General features: G+C 36.0%; 1 protein-coding gene across 1 annotated transcript in view; it reads right to left on the reverse strand.

The window, feature by feature from the left end:
* Positions 1-18376, reverse strand: part of LOC131980585 (pituitary adenylate cyclase-activating polypeptide type I receptor-like) — a 53105-nt gene that overhangs the window by 19696 nt on the left and 15033 nt on the right. Inside the window, exons 3-6 of the mRNA XM_059344841.1 lie at positions 7981-8088; positions 4360-4460; positions 3439-3536; positions 2297-2429 (exon numbers count right to left, since the gene is read on the reverse strand). Coding sequence (XP_059200824.1) covers positions 2297-2429; positions 3439-3536; positions 4360-4460; positions 7981-8088 — 440 coding nt within the window. The remainder of the gene's footprint in view (positions 1-2296; positions 2430-3438; positions 3537-4359; positions 4461-7980; positions 8089-18376) is intronic.

Genomic DNA, 18376 nt, shown 5'->3' on the forward strand with positions numbered 1-18376 from the left:
AGTCTCAACATTTCTGAAGCACTGCAACCCATTCTCATTTCTTACCATGGTGGTAATAGAGTCTAAGAGAAAAAACCATACCAACACTTTGTCAGGGTGTGGTGATGGTTACAGTGGTGGTTCTAGACCAGTGTTACTGTGGGGGCCAAGGAGGGGCCAGTGTTTGATAAGGGGGGCACATTAAAAAACAGCAAAGATGATATTTAAGCATTCAAAACCTTTATTTTAGCTCATTTAAAAATCTAATTTAAGTATATTTGGAAGCTACAAATTCATTGATTGAAACAATGAGACTTATCAACAATAACAATTATTTTGTACGACAATGACATTTCTCATTTTTGTGCACAATAAGTTTATTTTTCATTATATATTTATATATATATATATATATATACAAGCTTTTATTGCAATAATACAATTAAACTATTATACAATAGTATAGTAACATCCTGGGTTCCTTTTGTGTACAATGAGATATTGTTTGAACAAAAAATAGGTAAGAATTGTTCCGTTACAAATTGTTATAAGTTGATCATTTTGTTATTAATTTGACACAGGGGCCACAGCGGGGGCCAAGGCTTCTTCACAGGGGCAGTGGCCCCTGTAGGCCCCTGCACTGTAATAAATTATTCTGTAGTCATTTAATTTTACTTAATATATTTGATAAAATGTATTAAATATAAATGCGTCCTTGATTTTGAGGCAGTTGTTTAAGTAACTTTAATATAAAAATGTTTGAGATAGAATCTACTTATTTTGATCACATTAAATATAATCTTTATGTGTTTATAATTCTAAATCAAGAGAGTTTTGAATTAATCCAACACAATAGAATTAGTCCGTTTTTAATTGACAGGCACTTCCTGTTAAGTTGTTATTAACTCAACTTGTAACGTAGTTAGATTTAATTAATAATAGTGCATGCAATCTGTTGCCTCAATTTTATTGAGTAGTTATTGTTCATCTTTTTTTACAGTGTGTGTAGAACCACCACTGCATGGTTGTGAATTCAAACAAAAACTAATTGGGTTTGTTCAGGCAACAACTGACGTGAGGAAAAAGATCGGGGTGGGTTAAAAAGCTACTTAGTGTTTAAGAAAAGTAGCTTTAAATTTACTTTTCTTGCAGCACCTGCAGCACAAATGTGAGAATATGAGCAGTTTGTTTGAAGTTTGATCGGTGGTGGTGAAACATTCGAAGCTGTGCGAGGTCTGAAAAAGAAGTAAAAGTCTTTGTCAAGCTTGCAACTCCTAAAACAACTTCCTTCAGGACTCAAACATTCCTTCGAGCAATCGGCTCAAATGTCTTGCTGCAAATTGAAATTCTTCTGTGTAATTTCTAGAACTATTACTACTCGACGACACATTCTTCACACCAAGATTCAACAGCATCTTTGATCCTTTCCTGGATGTTTAGTCATCTTTGCTGTGGTTCTATTCACATGAGTCAAGTTCAGTCCGTTATGACACATGTATTATTCATAATATGGCATGTTTTTATAATGAAATCTCCTTCAACAAGCCCTGTCAGACCACTCTTGAGAGCAAAATCGCTTGAAGAACTACCCAGGGGACTGCTCGGTTGGTTATCGATTGATTATATAATTTTTTTTCTTTGGTGACACACAAAAAGCAATTTCCACCACAAAGCAGAAATGACGATGTTTAAACAGTCTGTGTTCATTATTGAATCCGAATATTGGTGTTTTTGACGTCATTAACAGTCCATTCAGCATTTAGAGCAGCACACAGCAGGCCGGAGGCCCAGAACAGAAGGAAATCAATTACCTTTTACCCGACGACTGTACATGTCACATTGACCGGCCTCCCTCTACAAAATCAAATTCACTAGACACTATGATTATTCTAAAACAAATATTAATGCCTGCCAAATGTCAAGTAATCCTCATGCAAAAGGCCCCAATCCTTTTGCATAAATTTCAGCTGATTTCCACCAGTTGAAATATATTTGAGCAATGAAAAGTTTTGTTCTGATTTTATAGGTCAAAGCCCAGCTTGCTAACAAAATAGCGGGAATAATAAAGATGGTAGAGCTGACATTAACTACAGAATGCAGAAATGATCTATCATATCCCAGCTGCTGGTATTAACAAACCATGTACTGTCACTTCTCTGGTGGCTGTTTCTTGTATGGAGTAGAAAATTTAATAATTTGCCTTGGACCTGGTTTGCAGGATTGGGATTTTTTTCTATTGCACTGGTGCCAAGAAACAGCAGCTTCCCATCATAATGTGTCTTCCACCATTCTTTCCATTATTAACGCTTGAACTCACCGTGGACACGGAGCAGTGGTCCAGGGTCTCGTCTGCAAACAGCACGGTGTCTTTAATGAAAACGGCGCTGGCTCTCAGGACGAAGGAGGAAAACAGGTTGATGTGGATGTAGTTTCTGGTGCAGCGGAACTTCCTGAAAGAAGCAGAAGTAATCACAAACTGAACAATAGATTCCTGAGCCTCTGTATAACAGAAGCTTTGCTGAGCCCTTAATAATCTGCCTCTCTGTGTGAGCATGTTACAACCACAACACATGTCTGAAATAGCTTTTTGAATCTCACTCACAGCCTCTCTAAACACTCCAGTTTAGGATCTGAACTGCACAGATGTTTTATTTCATTATTTCTACAGTCCAAATTACTAAAATTGACAGACATTGTGGGCTATCAAACAGCTCAAATAATGTTCAAAGCAAAAAATAATATATTACCAATAAATATACAGAAATTATTTAGTATTCATGAGGGGAGTTATAATTTAAGGGGTAAAAGTAACTTTAATTTAGCGTTAATTCGCACAAACAGGAAGGGTTTTTGTGTCTCAGTCAGCGGGGTGAGACTGTGGAACAAGCTCAATATGGAGCTGAAGCAATGTCCAAACATGAAACAGTTTAAAACGAGGTACAGAGACACTATTTTCCAGAGGTACATGGATGAGGGAGATGTTGGGTAGCACCAAGTGTTATGAGGATACTGTGTTTATTTATTTTGATCTTTTTACACTGGTTGTCATTTTGTGTTGTTGTTCTTTTCCTTGTGTTGTTGTTTCTTCTCCTTTCATATGTATGTGTGCGTGTGTTTGGGTATGTATCCAAATGTGGGCGTGTGTATGTATGTATGTATGTATAATTTCGCTGTATAGGTAAATTATATTTATGTTTTTGTAATACAAGACATGTTTAGACAAGGATGTTAACTTGTCATATTTAAGGAGAGCGGGTGGGAGTTTATAAGTTTTACTTCTTCTCACTCCTTTTCGAATATGTATTCTGTCATGTTAGATGTTTTGTCTGACTCTTTTTTTATTTTATTATTATTTGTTTTCATATTCGAAATAAACTTAAATCAAATCAAATCAAATCAAATCAAAAATTGCCCTCCTTTGTGTGTCTCAAGGACATTTGTGTGTGTTTCTGGTCTTACCTGAAGGCTGTGAACACCACGATGGCTGTGATGAGGGAGATGAGTGAGGTGGCGTAGCCCACAGTGTACACCTGTCTGAAGGTGGAGAGGTAACTCGTCTGCAGAAAAAGAGAGAGAGAGACAGAGAGTGTGTTGTCAAATGTATGAATGGAGCTGAGTCAAAGATGAGACGGCAGAGCTGAAAGAAGCTCAGTAGTTGAAAACAACACAAAACATTTACTCAAGGGCTGTACAGGTACATCTCAAAAACAACATGGTCTCACAGGAATCCGTGGAATAGCCACGGATTTGCCAAATTTGACAAAAAATATTGAACTTTTTCATGATATTCTAATTTTTTGAGATGTACCTTTACTTAAAGGCATATATCGGATTTTTCTTAGCAGGGTTGTATGTGGTACTCATCCATAGCCCGGGGGTAGACGTTTAGAATATTTTCACAGTTTTACCTTGCTATCAGACATTTCTGTTTAAGTTTACACTGGGAAACCAAAGCTGTTATCTATGCTCTATGCATCAAAACTCAGAAGTTGCTGATGTACCATCATCATTTTAATATATTCTTTTGCATTAATAATATATCTGTGTTTCTACTGTAGAAGTGATTTCACTATTAAAACTCATTAAAAAAAAACCACAGTTGCAAAAAAAATAGTAAATCATCACCTGAAAATAAACTTTAATTTTCTTTTATTTACAGTATCAAACATAAACTGTTTTCTTGGAAAAGTATCACACATCTATTTTGTTTCTGCACTAAATCTGCAAAATAGATCTGAAGTGAAAAGGAAGCAGCGAGGGAGGAAGAGCGGAGAGGAAACAGCAACAATATGAATGAGCTTAACTGATTGGCATGATTACAACAACGTGTGTGTGTGTGTGTGTGTGTGTGTGTGTGTGTGTGTGTGTGTGTGTGTGTACCACAGATTCTGGCTCGCTGTCGTCACTGAAAGCACAGGCCTCGTCGTAGGGTGGATACATTTCTGACCAGCCATCAGCGGTACAGTTCCTGTAAACATAACCTGATGTGGGAGACATAAAGAGATTCAAACTGGTTTTAAAGTGATTCAACCACTGCAGAGATTTTCACAATACATAATACTTTTATGTGGACACTTGATATTATGCAACACCACTAGGAAACATCATTTTAAAGGTGCAATTTGAAAAATAGGGCAAGACTTTTAGTTAATAAACTAACATTATCAACAGAAAAGTATGGCTCTTATGTCATACTTGAAGCCCTGTAGCCTGTCTTTTTTTAAAGAAAAAATTGAAAATGTAAATGCCAGTTTTCAGGGCATTAAACCAATTATCTGCTCATCTTTATGAATCAAGACTCTAAAAATGGCATAGCCGTCAGTGCTGAGAAAAAGAAAAAAAATCATTGAATCGTGACCATAATATTTGAGAGAATGGAATCATGGATTTGGAGAATCGTGACTCCTCTAGTGGCAACCTGGTCTCACAGAAATCTGTGAAATAGCCACGGATTCGCTTAACTCAAAATCTGTGGAATAGCCACGGAATCACTCAAATTTCCGTGAAACTGACACGGATTTCGTTACAATGCAAGTTAATGACAGTCATATCCCGTGGCTATTCCAACACACAAAGTGATTATGTACATTCACTGAGTGAATATTTAGAAAATAAAACATATTTCTCGCTAGAAATGTGATCAAAATCCATTTTTATGCAGAAACGAAGTCAAAATATTGATTTTTTCACTAAACTGTCCGCCATGTTTTTTGTTCTGACCGCCGGGACCTTGAAAGTCACGTGACTTGGAACAAACCAATAGGAACAAATATCCATGGAATAGCCAAGAAATCCGCCAAGAAATCCGTGTCAGTTTCACGGAAATTTGAGTGATTCCGTAGCTATTCCACAGATTTTGAGTTAAGCAAATCCGTGGCTATTTCACGGATTCCTGTGAGACCAGGTTCGGCAAAGTATAACACATTGCACCTTTAAAATCAAACCAGGAACTCATTTTACTGCTTTAAACTGCCTTATTTTCTACTTTATACTTTAAGTGCAGGAAACAATATTTTGAAACACAGAAATGAAGTATCTCCTACTCTAAATGATAATAAGCCATAAGCTTTGCCACTAAAAGCTGTCATTCCTGTTGCACATTAGGACCGCTACACTTGACATTTCCTCTTTTGGACCATTTCACTCCATTAGTGCTTTCAGTCAGAAAACATTCGGAGCTTTTATGTTCAAGTCCAGTGACATTTAATTGTTGTTAGCGTCCACTTGGATGCAGCAGGTGTCGGGTGAAGGTTGTCAGTTGGAACGCTCCCGCGTGTTTGTGGGATTGGAAATAAAAAATGTGTGCGCCACAGATAGCAGGAGCAGGCTTTAACCAAAGCGTTTGAACAAAAACACACAGAAATGAATGGCAGCAGGTTTTTAAATCTTTTCCCTTTGAGCTGAGCAATTTGGAACTGAAGCTGCCATCTGCATAGCTCAAAGCAAAGACTATTGTCTGTTTGAGTGATCTGCAACATTTTTCATTATTTCTTAATGATCCTGACCTTACTTCTCTTAATGATAACAGCAGCAGAGTACAAACCGTCCCACATTTTTTAAATTCAGAATGTCTTTTCATGTGTCTTTGAACTGGAAGACAAAGGTTCCCATATTTAGAAAATGTACAAGCTGTCCTATAAACATTTAATTAAAATTGCAAATAATTAATAATTCATTAAAATGCCCTTATTACATAACACTTCAATGTTGTTCAATGACCACAAAATGGCCAAAAAAGACTCAAAATGACCACTAAATGACCAGAAAAGACACAAAATGACCAAAAAAGACATAAAATGACTAAAAAAAGACACAAAATGACCAAAAAAGGAAACAAAATGATCAAAAAAAGACACAAAATGGCCAGAAAAGACACAAAATGACCAAAAACAGACATAAAATGACTAAAAAAAGACACAAAATGACCAAAAAAGGAAACAAAATTACCAAAAAAAGACACAAAATGACCAAAAAAAGACACAAAATTACTTTTAAAAAAAAGACACAAAATGACCCAAAAAAGGAAACAAAATGACACAAAAAAAGGAAACAAAATGACCAAAAAAAGACACAAAATGACCAAAAAAAGACACAAAATGACAAAAAAAAGACACAAAATTACTTTAAAAAAAGACACAAAATGACTTTAAAAAAAGACACAAAATGACCCAAAAAAAGACACAAAATTACTTTAAAAAAAAGACACAAAATGACCCAAAAAAGGAAACAAAATTACTTAAAAAAAAGACACAAAATTACTTTAAAAAAAGACACAAAATGATCCTGACCTTACTTCTCTTAATGATAACAGCAGCAGAGTACAAACTGTCCCACATTTTTTAAACTCAGAACGTCTTTTCATGTGTCTTTGAACTGGAAGACAAAGGCTCCCATATTTAAAAAATGTACTAGCTGTCCTATAAACACTTAATTAAAATTGCAAATAATTAATAATTCATTAAAATGCACTTATTACATAACACTTCAATGTTTTAACTGTTTCAAAGAGGATATTAAGTTAAATATAAAAACTCTTTAACACGACAACACTGCTGCCCTCGTGGTTGTCTTATTTACAAGGGCATGTCTCTCTTGGTGTCATTAGCACCATCCTTGAAGAAACACAAATTCTTCAACAGCCCGAGAGGAAGTCAGACTGTGACGTGTTGAACCCTGCAGACAAGATTTCACATCATATCTTCTGCCAGAAACCTCCCAGAGCAAATAAATGTACACACAGTATATATTCTGCCAACAAACGAGCATGAATAATTCAGACGGTGCTCCTCCGTCAGAGGGGCTCCAGCCTGCTGCAGATTATACAGAACAGATACTGATGCTCACTATTGGAGCTATAGTGCACCAACAGAATGGGAAGTGGAGGTTCTACCCAGGGGCCTCCAGGGGCCACTGCCCCTGTGAAGAAGCCCTTGGCCCCTGTTGTGGCCCCTGTGTCAAATTAATAATAAAAAACGATCAATTTATAACGATGAACGATGGAACAATTCCTACCTTTTCTTTGTTCAAACAATATCTCATTGTACACAAAAGGAACCCAGAATATGTACATTGTATTATAGTTTAATTGTGCAATAAAAGTTTGTGTAAATAAAAAGTAACAAAGATCATTCTCACTGTATTGCACTTTCAAAATAAAATAAAAAGTAATTGGTCACAAAAATGAGAAATGTAGAAAAATAACTTATTGTTGGTGAGTCTCATTGTTTCAATCAATGTTTTTGTATCTTCCAAATATACTTATTTGATATTTTTGAATAAACCATAATAAAGGTTTCTGAATGCTTAAATATCATCTTTGCCATTTTTTAATGTGCCCCTCTGGTTAAACACTGGCCCCTGCTTGGCCCCCACAGTAAAATTAGTCTAGAACCGCCACTGAGAATGGGACTTCTACATTAGCTTCTGAATTTTATCTGTTTTATTGATTACATGGCTGGAATTGAATTATGCTTTTCTGCAAATTGGGATTAACCTTCTGACCTTGGTTGCTGGAGAAATGCTGGAAAACTTCCGAGCAGGACACGTTGACCACCTGCCCGACTTCAGCTCTCAGCCAGCAGCCGATGTCGTCCCACTCTGTGTTACATCCTGCACACACACACACACAGAGGGAAGGTCAAGCTTTTTACAAAGTTCTTTCAAATCGAGATTAAAATGCAGTCATGGAAAAAATGATTAGACCATTGTTTTCTTCAATTTCTTGTTCATTTTAATACCTGGTTCAACTACAGGTACACTGTAAAAAAAGATAAACAATAGCTACTCAATAAAATTGAGGCAACAGATTGCACGCAATATTATTAACTTAATCTAACTACGTTACACACTGTAAAAAATGTTTGTAGAAATTACAATAAAACACTGTCAAATTGCATCAGAAATAGGTCATAAAATTAAACATTGTACATCACCTTAGTAGATACTTTTAATTACTGTCAATCAAAGAATAGTAAAAAACTTTAAATTCTACCGCCATAAAGAGTGATGCACAGAAACATCCTGAACACAAAAAAAGAGAAATTTCCCAAATGTTTTTTAGGGAAATCCTGCAAAATGTTTAAAATTGAAGGGGCTAACAAGGTCTTAAGGTCCATTTGTCCAACTTCATCTGCATGATAAACAATGCAAAAGTATCTTTTCACTGTTTCACTTTTTATACTAGAGCAATTCACATACACTTTTTATGTCAATCAATATTTCATAAGAGGAAGAAGACAAACAACTGCATTAATTTGCATGTGTATGATGAAACAGCAGCTTCTATATTACGGTCATGAATCATTTACAACATCGTTTTGATATCTTGCCATTTCTGCCTGTTAGGATTTGTTACTGAGGATCATTTCACAGCTGAGACACTCTTAACCCTATAAAGCCTGAACCATGAAATAATTGCCAGAAAATTTTTTTTTTTTTTTTAAACCGAGTGCTTATTAACCTGCTGTCGAATTTTAAAAAATACATAAATTGCATATATGAATTCTAATTTGTATCATATTTGATACATCAGGTCTTTTTGTGCAATTTGTTGCTCACAGATTGTTTTTCTTGAACTAACAAAAACATATAAACCCTAACATTTTTAACCTATTAACCCTATAAAGCCAAGTGTATCATATTAGATACAGTAATTTTTGAGACCTCCACATCATCAAAAACCTGATGTATACATGTGTTGAAGATAAACAAACTGAGCAACAAATTGCACAAAAATATCAGATGTAGCAAAAATTATATGCAGGTTCCACGAGTGGATCAGTTATTGCTGCATTAAAAAACTTCATATCAGCAGATGTATGATGTTGTGTTATATGGAAAAAATATGTATTTTGCATGGTTGAGGAAAAAGGAAAAGTCAAAGTCTTAATAGGTTAAAAATGTTAGGTTTTATATGTTTTTGTTAGTTCAAGAAAAACAATCTGTGAGCAACAAAATGCACAAAAAGACCTGATGTATCAAATATGATACAAATTAGAATTCATATATGCAATTTATTTATTTCTTAAAATTCGTCAGCAGGTTAATAAGCACTCAGTTTTTACAAAAATTGAAATTTCTGGCATTATTTCATGGTTCAGACTTTATAGGGTTAAGACTTTGACTTTTCCTTTTTCCTCAACCATGCAAAATACATATTTTTTCCATATAACACAACATCATACATCAGCTGATATGAAGTTTTTTAATGCAGCAATAACTGATCCATTCGTGGAACCTGCATATCATTTTTGCTACATCTGATATTTTTGTGCAATTTGTTGCTCGGTTTGTTTATCTTCAACACATGTATACATCAGGTTTTTGATGATGTGGAGGTCTCAAAAATAACTGTATCTAATATGATACACTTGGCTTTATAGGGTTAAGTATCCGTTACCAGCATCTACACAGGAAATATCCTCTGAAGTCTCAGTGATTTTGATCAGACGGACAAATCCGTCTTCAAAGTGTAAGCAGACGTCTTTATATTTAGGGTAACGTCACTTCACCAGGCTGCATGCATACGTGTCAGGAAACTCAATTTCACTCAATGATTATGAGTCACTTGTTATTCTGATGACCTTTTTAGTTATTCAACATATTTGTGTGTTTTCCTCCCAGCAGCTTTACCTGCTCAAAGCAGCTACTCAGTGGTGGTGAGAAGGGAGGGGAAAAAAATCATTATCATTCTGAATTAATAATAATTAGCATTGCATTTTGCATAATTTCTTGTTTGTTTGGCGTCTTTCATATCTAATTACTGTAAAGTCCAAGTAATCCGTCACTCCTGTGTCGTCTCATTACTGTCAGTTGAGTCGTTCTGTCTTCTGGACTCAAGCTGTCACACACATCTCTTCAGAAGACGACGAGGGAACATGAAAACCAGAAACTCAATGCAATGCTCTCAGATCTTCAGGGCTCAGACTGTGAAGCTGTGAGTCCTGAAGTCTTTGTTATGATATGGTCTGTCCTCCACTTTGGTTCCTGACACAAATATCTCAACCATTATTTCATGCATTGCCATGAAATCTGCAGAAAATTACTGTTCCCCCGAAAAATGGTAATGACTTTGGTGATCCTGATGCAACATGGTCTCACAGAAATCCGTGGAATAGCCACGGAATCGCTCAAATTTCCGTGAAACTGACACGGATTTCGCTGCAATGCAAGTTAATGACAGTCATATTTTTCTGGCGAGATCTTCACCACAAAGTGATTATGTACATTCACTGAGTGAATATTTAGAAAATAAAACATATATTTCTCGCTACAAATGTGATAAAAATCCATTTTTATGCAGAAACAAAGTCAAAATATTAATTTTTTCACTAAAAATGAGAGAACTGTCCGCCATGTTTTTTGTTCTGACCGCCGGAACCTCGAAAGTCACGTGACTTGGAACAAACCAATAGGAACAAATATCCATGGAATAGCCACGGGATATGGCTGTCATTAACTTGCATTGTAGCGAAATCTGTGTCAGTTTCACGGAAATTTGAGCGATTCCGTGGCTATTTCACGGATTTCTGTGAGACCAGGTTCTCCTGATGTGTGATTTTGGGGAATAATGGATGGATTGGCATGATAAGTATTTCTTACATTTGATGTCTCCCTCTTAATTAACGCAGCAGATGTTTTGTCATTGGAAACTTTTTGGAGACACTTAAAAAAAATATTTGGCAGTTAATCAACTGCCAATCAATTGTCAGTCGCTGTCATCATCTCCCAGCAGCTCCTCTCAGGACGCTGATTGGTCTGAACACCTGTCCTGCATATACAAACCAGTACATGAAGCCTGACAAGATGGATTTCTGTGATATTGTGATATGGCGAGAATCCAGCTGCTGTACAAGTTATATCTCCCCGAAGGCAGACAGCAAAACTAATGTCATTCCCATCATCGTCTACTTTGTTGTTAGTGGTGTTTAAAGTAATTATCTTGCAGATTTTAATTTAAATAAATGTCTGTGAAGTCTCTCTCGCCAAATGATGTAACACTATAATGGTGGCTGCGCCCACTGATGAAAGCCTTTAATGAACTGGTTGTCTGTGGTGACATTCCCAGAAAAAAACCTCAAGCAGTGCACAGTTGGTGACCATTTTCCATCATCCAGCAGTGGTTGGTCCGCCACTAAAGCAACTCAATCACTCTCCCACTCACTAGAATGTGAAGCGACGTATTAGTTTTGCTGGAGAGGTTTATCATGTCGGAGCAGTCAAAGAAAAGAGGACGGCTGTTGTTTCAGTAAAAGCCAAAGTATGCAATGTGACATGACATCAAGGATCTACTATGCTTGTGAATTTTTTTTCGATAAGAGGAGTCATTTTGGGGCCAAAAAAGACAATAAAGCCTCTTTTTCTGAAGGAAGCTCAGATCTCTTGACATCTGAGAAGAACAAACAGGTTCACTCACTGAAGGGCATATTGTGGACCAATCATAGGAATATTTTCTTCTCATAGACCAGCGGTTCCCAAACTTTTTTAGCCTCACACCCCCTTCTATGTCCCAACCAAGTTGACGCACCCCCAATCCCCCACACCTTCAAAAAAACCCAAATACAATAAGCTTTTTTATAGCCATATTAAAGGCGGCATGTTTAATCATGCTCAAATGACAATGATGTAATAAAATAATCACGATCACAACAATGCGGTCTCGCATTTGAATTAATCTGAAACACTGTAACACAGTTTCAATATAATGCAACAAAGTTATGCGCAAATGTTATAATATTTTGAGCTGCGTTGAACAAAAATAACTGCTTCTACGCTTCATTTTAAGATGAAGTGCATTTTGAATAGCCTGCATTTGTTTATTAATTAATATTACAGTTTTTGATTTTACATTTTACAAAGGAAATGTTTATTTACACTTCTTTATTGTGTGTGGGGAAAAAATGTAATTAACAGACTGCCATTACATTTTTCATCTCCCGCACCCCTTAGCGGCAGCTCGTGCACCCCTGGGGGTCCACGCACCACAGTTTGGGAATCCCTGTACTAGACAAAGAGTGCACACTGTGCAGACAGCAGACTGTAATAAAAATGCATAAAATTGCCATACAGTGCAATACTTTCAAGTCCAAGTTGCCTCTCATCCAGGACAGCCCCTGGATGATGAAAAGAATATCTCCTGCTTATAATAGGGAGCAGCCGGTTTATGCATTCACATAAGCAGCTTACAAACACGATTGCTTTTCTTACAGTACGGCAACATTATTGTGTGCATGTAAACGGGGCCAAATATCACCAAGGAAAAGAAGATTCAGTACTATTTATGTATCTAGTCAAACACTTTAGCTCCTGTCTGACATGCTACATGAATTTCAAAATGTCCTGCAAGAGAAAGATTTTCTCAGAGCGCCACAGACTCCCCGCTGTGATATTTATTGAAAAAAAGCCCCGAAACATTTCGGTCCACCTCAGGCTTTTCATTGGCATAAAGCCGCCCACACCAGCCGCAGAGATTACAGTACATCCCGGTGACCTGATTACCTCGTCACATACGTCTTCTCGTGTAACAAAAAAAGGACATTTCTATAAATCCAGGCATAATAAATCTATTCCAGTGGACAGCTCTCGTCTTGTTTTTCCATCCACTACCCTACATTTCCCAGATTCTACATAAACCTGGGATTACATTCCTCTATATCAGTAGTTCTCAACCTTTTTGAGTCGCGGCCCCCAATTTAACATGCATGTTGTCCGGGACCCCCGCTCACTGAACACAATCTCACAGTTCAGATCATACAAACTCAGTTGATACAATGAATTTTGGACAAATAATGAAGCAGACAACAACCAAAACATCTCTCTGACCAAAATGACCAATGAAAGTTACATAAAATTAAGCAAAAAAAGACACAAAATGGCCCTAAGAAGAAACAAAATGACCAAAAAAAGACACAAAATGACAAAAAAAAACCATAAAATGACAAAAAAAAAACATAAAATGACCAAAAAAGGAAACAAAATGACCAAAAAAGACACAAATTGACCACAAAACTATCAAAAAAGACAAAATGACCAAAAAAAAAAGACACAAAATGACCAAAAAAGACACAATATGACAAGAAAAAGACACAAAATGACCAGAAAAGACACAAAAAGACAAAAAAAAAGACACAAAATTACCAAAAAAGACTAAAACACATGAACACTTTAACACAGTGGAGACAGAGCTGACTTCCAAATAATTTGGCGACCCCCAGAAATCATCTCGCGACCCCAATTGGTGTCCCGACCCCAAGGTTGAGAATAGCTGCTCTATATAATAGACTAATTCACATATCACAGGATGCAAGGTGACACAAATGAACAAAGGAAAAAGGAGTAATTCACCACTCTGATGCATACACTGTAAAAAAATGTCTGTAGATTTTACAGTGAAAAACTGCTAAACCATGACAGTAAAAGTCCATAAAATGATAAATGGGTTAATTCAGTTTCAGTAAAAATGAAACACTGTAAATGTATATATCAGCAAAAACAGTATTTTTTAGTTTAGTTTTTTTTTTTTTAAATACATTACTCCACTCCGCTGTGTTTGTAGCAAAAAAATATATACTGTAATATATATACAAGTCATCACTGTAATTTTTGCATTTATCTTTTGTACTTTTGTATCTTTTGTATCTTTTGTAACTGTTAAATGTACTAAACACCAGATCTCTAACAGAAATAGACTGTAACATTTAATGGTGAAATCTTTAATTTATGCGGCATTTATAAAGTATTTTCTTGTCAATTATATGGCAGAACAGCGTTTCTTTTAAAGGAAAAACTTTTTTATTCATACAATAAAAAGTGTAATAAAATGGCAATCTTAAACGTGAAATCAACAGTGCGAATATCATTTTACCGTACTATTAAAAAAAGTTATACCGTATTTATTACGGTAAAGTTCTGGCAACCACAGCTGCCGTTTTTTTACCGTAAAAACAACAGGGTTTTTTTTTTTTACAGTGTATTCATTATTGTGATCTATGTGGTGCTGCAAATATCTGCAGCCACCTCCATCCACAGTGGGGAAATGTCAAGAGCAGTGATGAATTTTTATTTATTTATATATATTTAAAAGCAGTACAAGGAGTGTTTTTTTATTTATTTATCCCCAAGGCTGCAGGGAAACCAAAATAAATGTCAAATACATTTTCAGCCAGAAATCTCTTCTGTGAAAAAAGTTCTTAACTCCTCTGGCGCTATAACTTTTAAGAAATATAAAAGTGTTTCAGAGGACAGGGAGTGATTTATGACTGAAAAACAGTAAAATTATAATTCCTGCTCTTCTCTCAGCAGGATGTCTACATTTTGTGCTGAGGCTGTCATTCATTTCATCCATACTTGTAACATTTTCTTGACTGGAGTGTGGTGAAAGGAAAATTAAATGTAATCAAAACGCAGCTGGGCACAGACGTGAACCAATAATGTCACATACTTTAACATTTAAAACACGTTTTTGATGTATGAGATGTTGTGACTCAGGTTATCGAACTGTCAAGATTTCAGTTATATCCGCTCTTGTTAACGAGTTTGCAGCCACGCTAACTGGTTTTCTTCAAGTTTCAAGTTTCAAGGTACATTTTTTGGACAAATACAATGAAAACAACAAAAATATCTCAAAAGAGTTTAATTTAAGAGATGATATCTAGACATTTTCCATGGTTTTCTTGATAATGATTTTAGTTATTATCAAGAAAACCAGTTGTACCAGGCATTAAAATGAGCAATAAACTGAAGAAAACAAGGGTGGTCTAATAATTTTTTCCATGACTTCACAAATATAGTTATTTTAACCAAAACCATGATTTTTTTCCCCCTGAACCTAACCAAGTAGTTTTGTTGCAGAAACAGACTCTACACATATTGTATACAAAGATGGACAACATGACAGCTCCTCTAAATAAAGCTAAAACATCTCCGTTGCCCCCTGGTGGCTGGTTGCAGTAAAGGTCATAAGCCCCGCCCCCTGAATGTGTGTGTATGTGTGCAGGCTTTTATTACGGTAGTCTACAACGAAAATACTTTTTAGGCCATAGGGAGATTTTTTGCTGCAATACCACAAGTGACCACTAGTGGTTAGTTACCTATCCTTGAGAACCTGGTCTCACAGGAATCCGTGAAATAGCCACGGATTTGCTTAACTCAAAATCCGTGGAATAGCCACGGAATCACTGAAATTTCCGTGAAACTGACACGGATTTCGCTACAATGCAAGTTAATGACAGTAATTTCCCGTGGCTATTGGTTTGTTCCAAGTCACGTGACTTTCAAGGTCCCGGCGGTCAGAACAAAAAACATGGTGGCCAGTTCTCTCATTTTTAGTGAAAAAAATCAATATTTTGACTGAATAAATCCATAAAATGGATTTTGATCACATTTCTAGCGAGAAATATATGTTTTATTTTCTAAATATTCACTCAGTGAATGTACATAATCACTTTGTATGTTGGAATAGCCACGGGATATGACTGTCATTAACTTGCATTGTAGCGAAATCCGTGTCAGTTTCACGGAAATTTGAGTGATTCCGTGGCTATTCCACGGATTCCTGTGAGACCATGTTGATCCTTGAAGATGAATTAAAACTAAAACGTGGTCACATAGAGTCCATGTCGTAGCGGAGACTGACAGGCAGCAATCTGTCTGGGTGAAATATACATTTTCTCTCCCTTCCTTATTTCATTTGTACTAAGCCAGTGTATCTAATCCATTATCCACTCTTCTCATGTGCATCCCTATCTCACAAAGAGCAGCAACTTGTATCCAATCAGGTAGTCTCATGTAACTAATGCCACCTCCAAAGTGACTCTGGGAAGCAATCGTGTGCAATTATTTACACAGAGGACCTGAGAGTTTTATGATTCACGTCAGCGTCTCCTGTGCTGCTGTCAGGCTGAGTCACACTGATATTTATGAAGCTGAGGATCCAGGAGGGGCAGAGGGATTTACCAAAATACACTTTCAGATCTCACGACTTTCATTTCATTGACTGTTAGCACAATGACTTGATCTCGGGGATCGTTGCTCTGAATTCTAGGTCTTTAACACAGCAGGTGGCTCAGGCCAGCTATTCTCAACCTTGGGGTCGGGACCCCAACTGGGGTCGCGAGATGATTTCTGGGGGTCGCCAAATCATTTTAGAAGTCAGCTCTGTCTCCACTGTGTTAAAGTGTTCATGTGTTAATGTGTTTTTGTCTTTTTGGTCATTTAATGTCTTTTCTGGTCATTTTGTGTCTTTTTTTTGTCATTTTGTGTGTCTTTTATGGTCATTTTGTGTCTTTTTTTTATCATTTTGTGTCTATTTTGGTCATTTTGTGTCTTTTTTGTCATTTTGTGGGGTTTTTTTTGGTTATTTTGTTTCTTTTTTGGGTCATTTTGTTTCTTTTTTGGGTCATTTTGTGTCTTTTTTTGGGTCATTTTGTTTCTTTTTTGGGTCATTTTGGGTCTTTTTTGGGTCATTTTGTGTCTTTTCTGGTCATTTTTTGTTTTTTTTTGGTCATTTTGTGTCTTTTTTGATCATTTTGTGGTCAATTTGTGTCTTTTTTTGGTCATTTTGTTTCCTTTTTTTGGTCATTTTGTTTCTTTTTTGGGTGATCTGAACTGTCCACTGTGTTAAAGTGTTCATGTGTTAATGTGTTTTAGTCTTTTTGGTCATTTAATGTCTTTTTTTGTTCATTTAATGTATTTTCTGGTCATTTTGTGGGTTTTTTTGGTCATTTTGTGTCTTTTTTGATCATTTTGTGGTCAATTTTAGTCCTTTTTTGCTTAATTTTATGTAATTTTTTGGTCATCTTGTGTCTTTTTTTGTCATTCTGTGGTCAATTTGATTCTTTTTTGGTAATTTTGTGTCTTTTGGTAATGTTGTGTCTTTCTTTGTTAAATTTGTGTCTTTTTTTGGTAATTTTGTGTCTTTTTTTTAGGTCAATTTGTGTCTTTTTTGGTCATTTTGTTTTGTTTTTTTTTGGTCATTCTGTGTCTTTTTTGGTCATTTTGTGTCTTTTTTGGATCATTTTGTGTCTTTTTCTGGTCAATTTTATTCTATTTTGGGTAATTTTGTGTCTTTTCTGACAAATCCCAAAGTATCAAGTTATTACTTCCCAAGGAGTCTCTGGCTTGAAGCTGACTGTTACACACTCAGGAGGTCAGAATGGACCTTTAAACTGATAGCAAAGGACTTAGATTAAAAGTAACAATAAAATATAAAATATATATATAAATGCACAGACAGAGAGATGTTTTAGTTGTTGTCTGCTTCATTATTTGTCCAAAATTTGTCGTATCAACTGAGTTTGTCTGATCTTAACTGTCCGTGTGAGATTGTGTTCAGTGAGCGGGGGTCGCGGACAACATGCATGTTAAATTGGTGGTCGCGACTCAAAGAGGTTGAGAACTACTGCCGTACACGATGTCGTACACTTGATGAAGTGCAGCTGTTCCTGTTTGGTTACTGATGAAAAGAAAAGGAAATCAAGAAAAAGACCTGTTCGAAAAGTTAGTCAAGTCTGGTCCCACTATGTCACGGAAATAAAACAATTTATATTCTGGGTTTGTAAGACTTCTGTCCAGAATGTGCCAGGGGAGAAGAACTTGTCTTCAGTCTGCACAAGGAAAAAAAAACTCGACAAATTGTATTTCTGCTTGTTCCACTTCGTCTCAGCAAACAACACAGATGAAATGTTGTAGGAAATAACATAGAAAATTAGAAAATAAATTATTTGTCTAGTCAGAGCAGTGTGAAATTAAAGTGTAAAATATTTATAGATGTATTATACTTGAGGCGACAAAGACATTTGTTAAGACAAATCTGGGTCTCTGGAAAACTTGTACCATAACAGACAATTTTAATAGAAGACATTGGTCATTGAACTACACACTGTAAAAACAAACCTGTTGT

The sequence above is a fragment of the Centropristis striata genome, chromosome 11 (genome assembly GCF_030273125.1).
Source record: "Centropristis striata isolate RG_2023a ecotype Rhode Island chromosome 11, C.striata_1.0, whole genome shotgun sequence".
Taxonomy (NCBI): Eukaryota; Metazoa; Chordata; class Actinopteri; order Perciformes; family Serranidae; genus Centropristis; species Centropristis striata.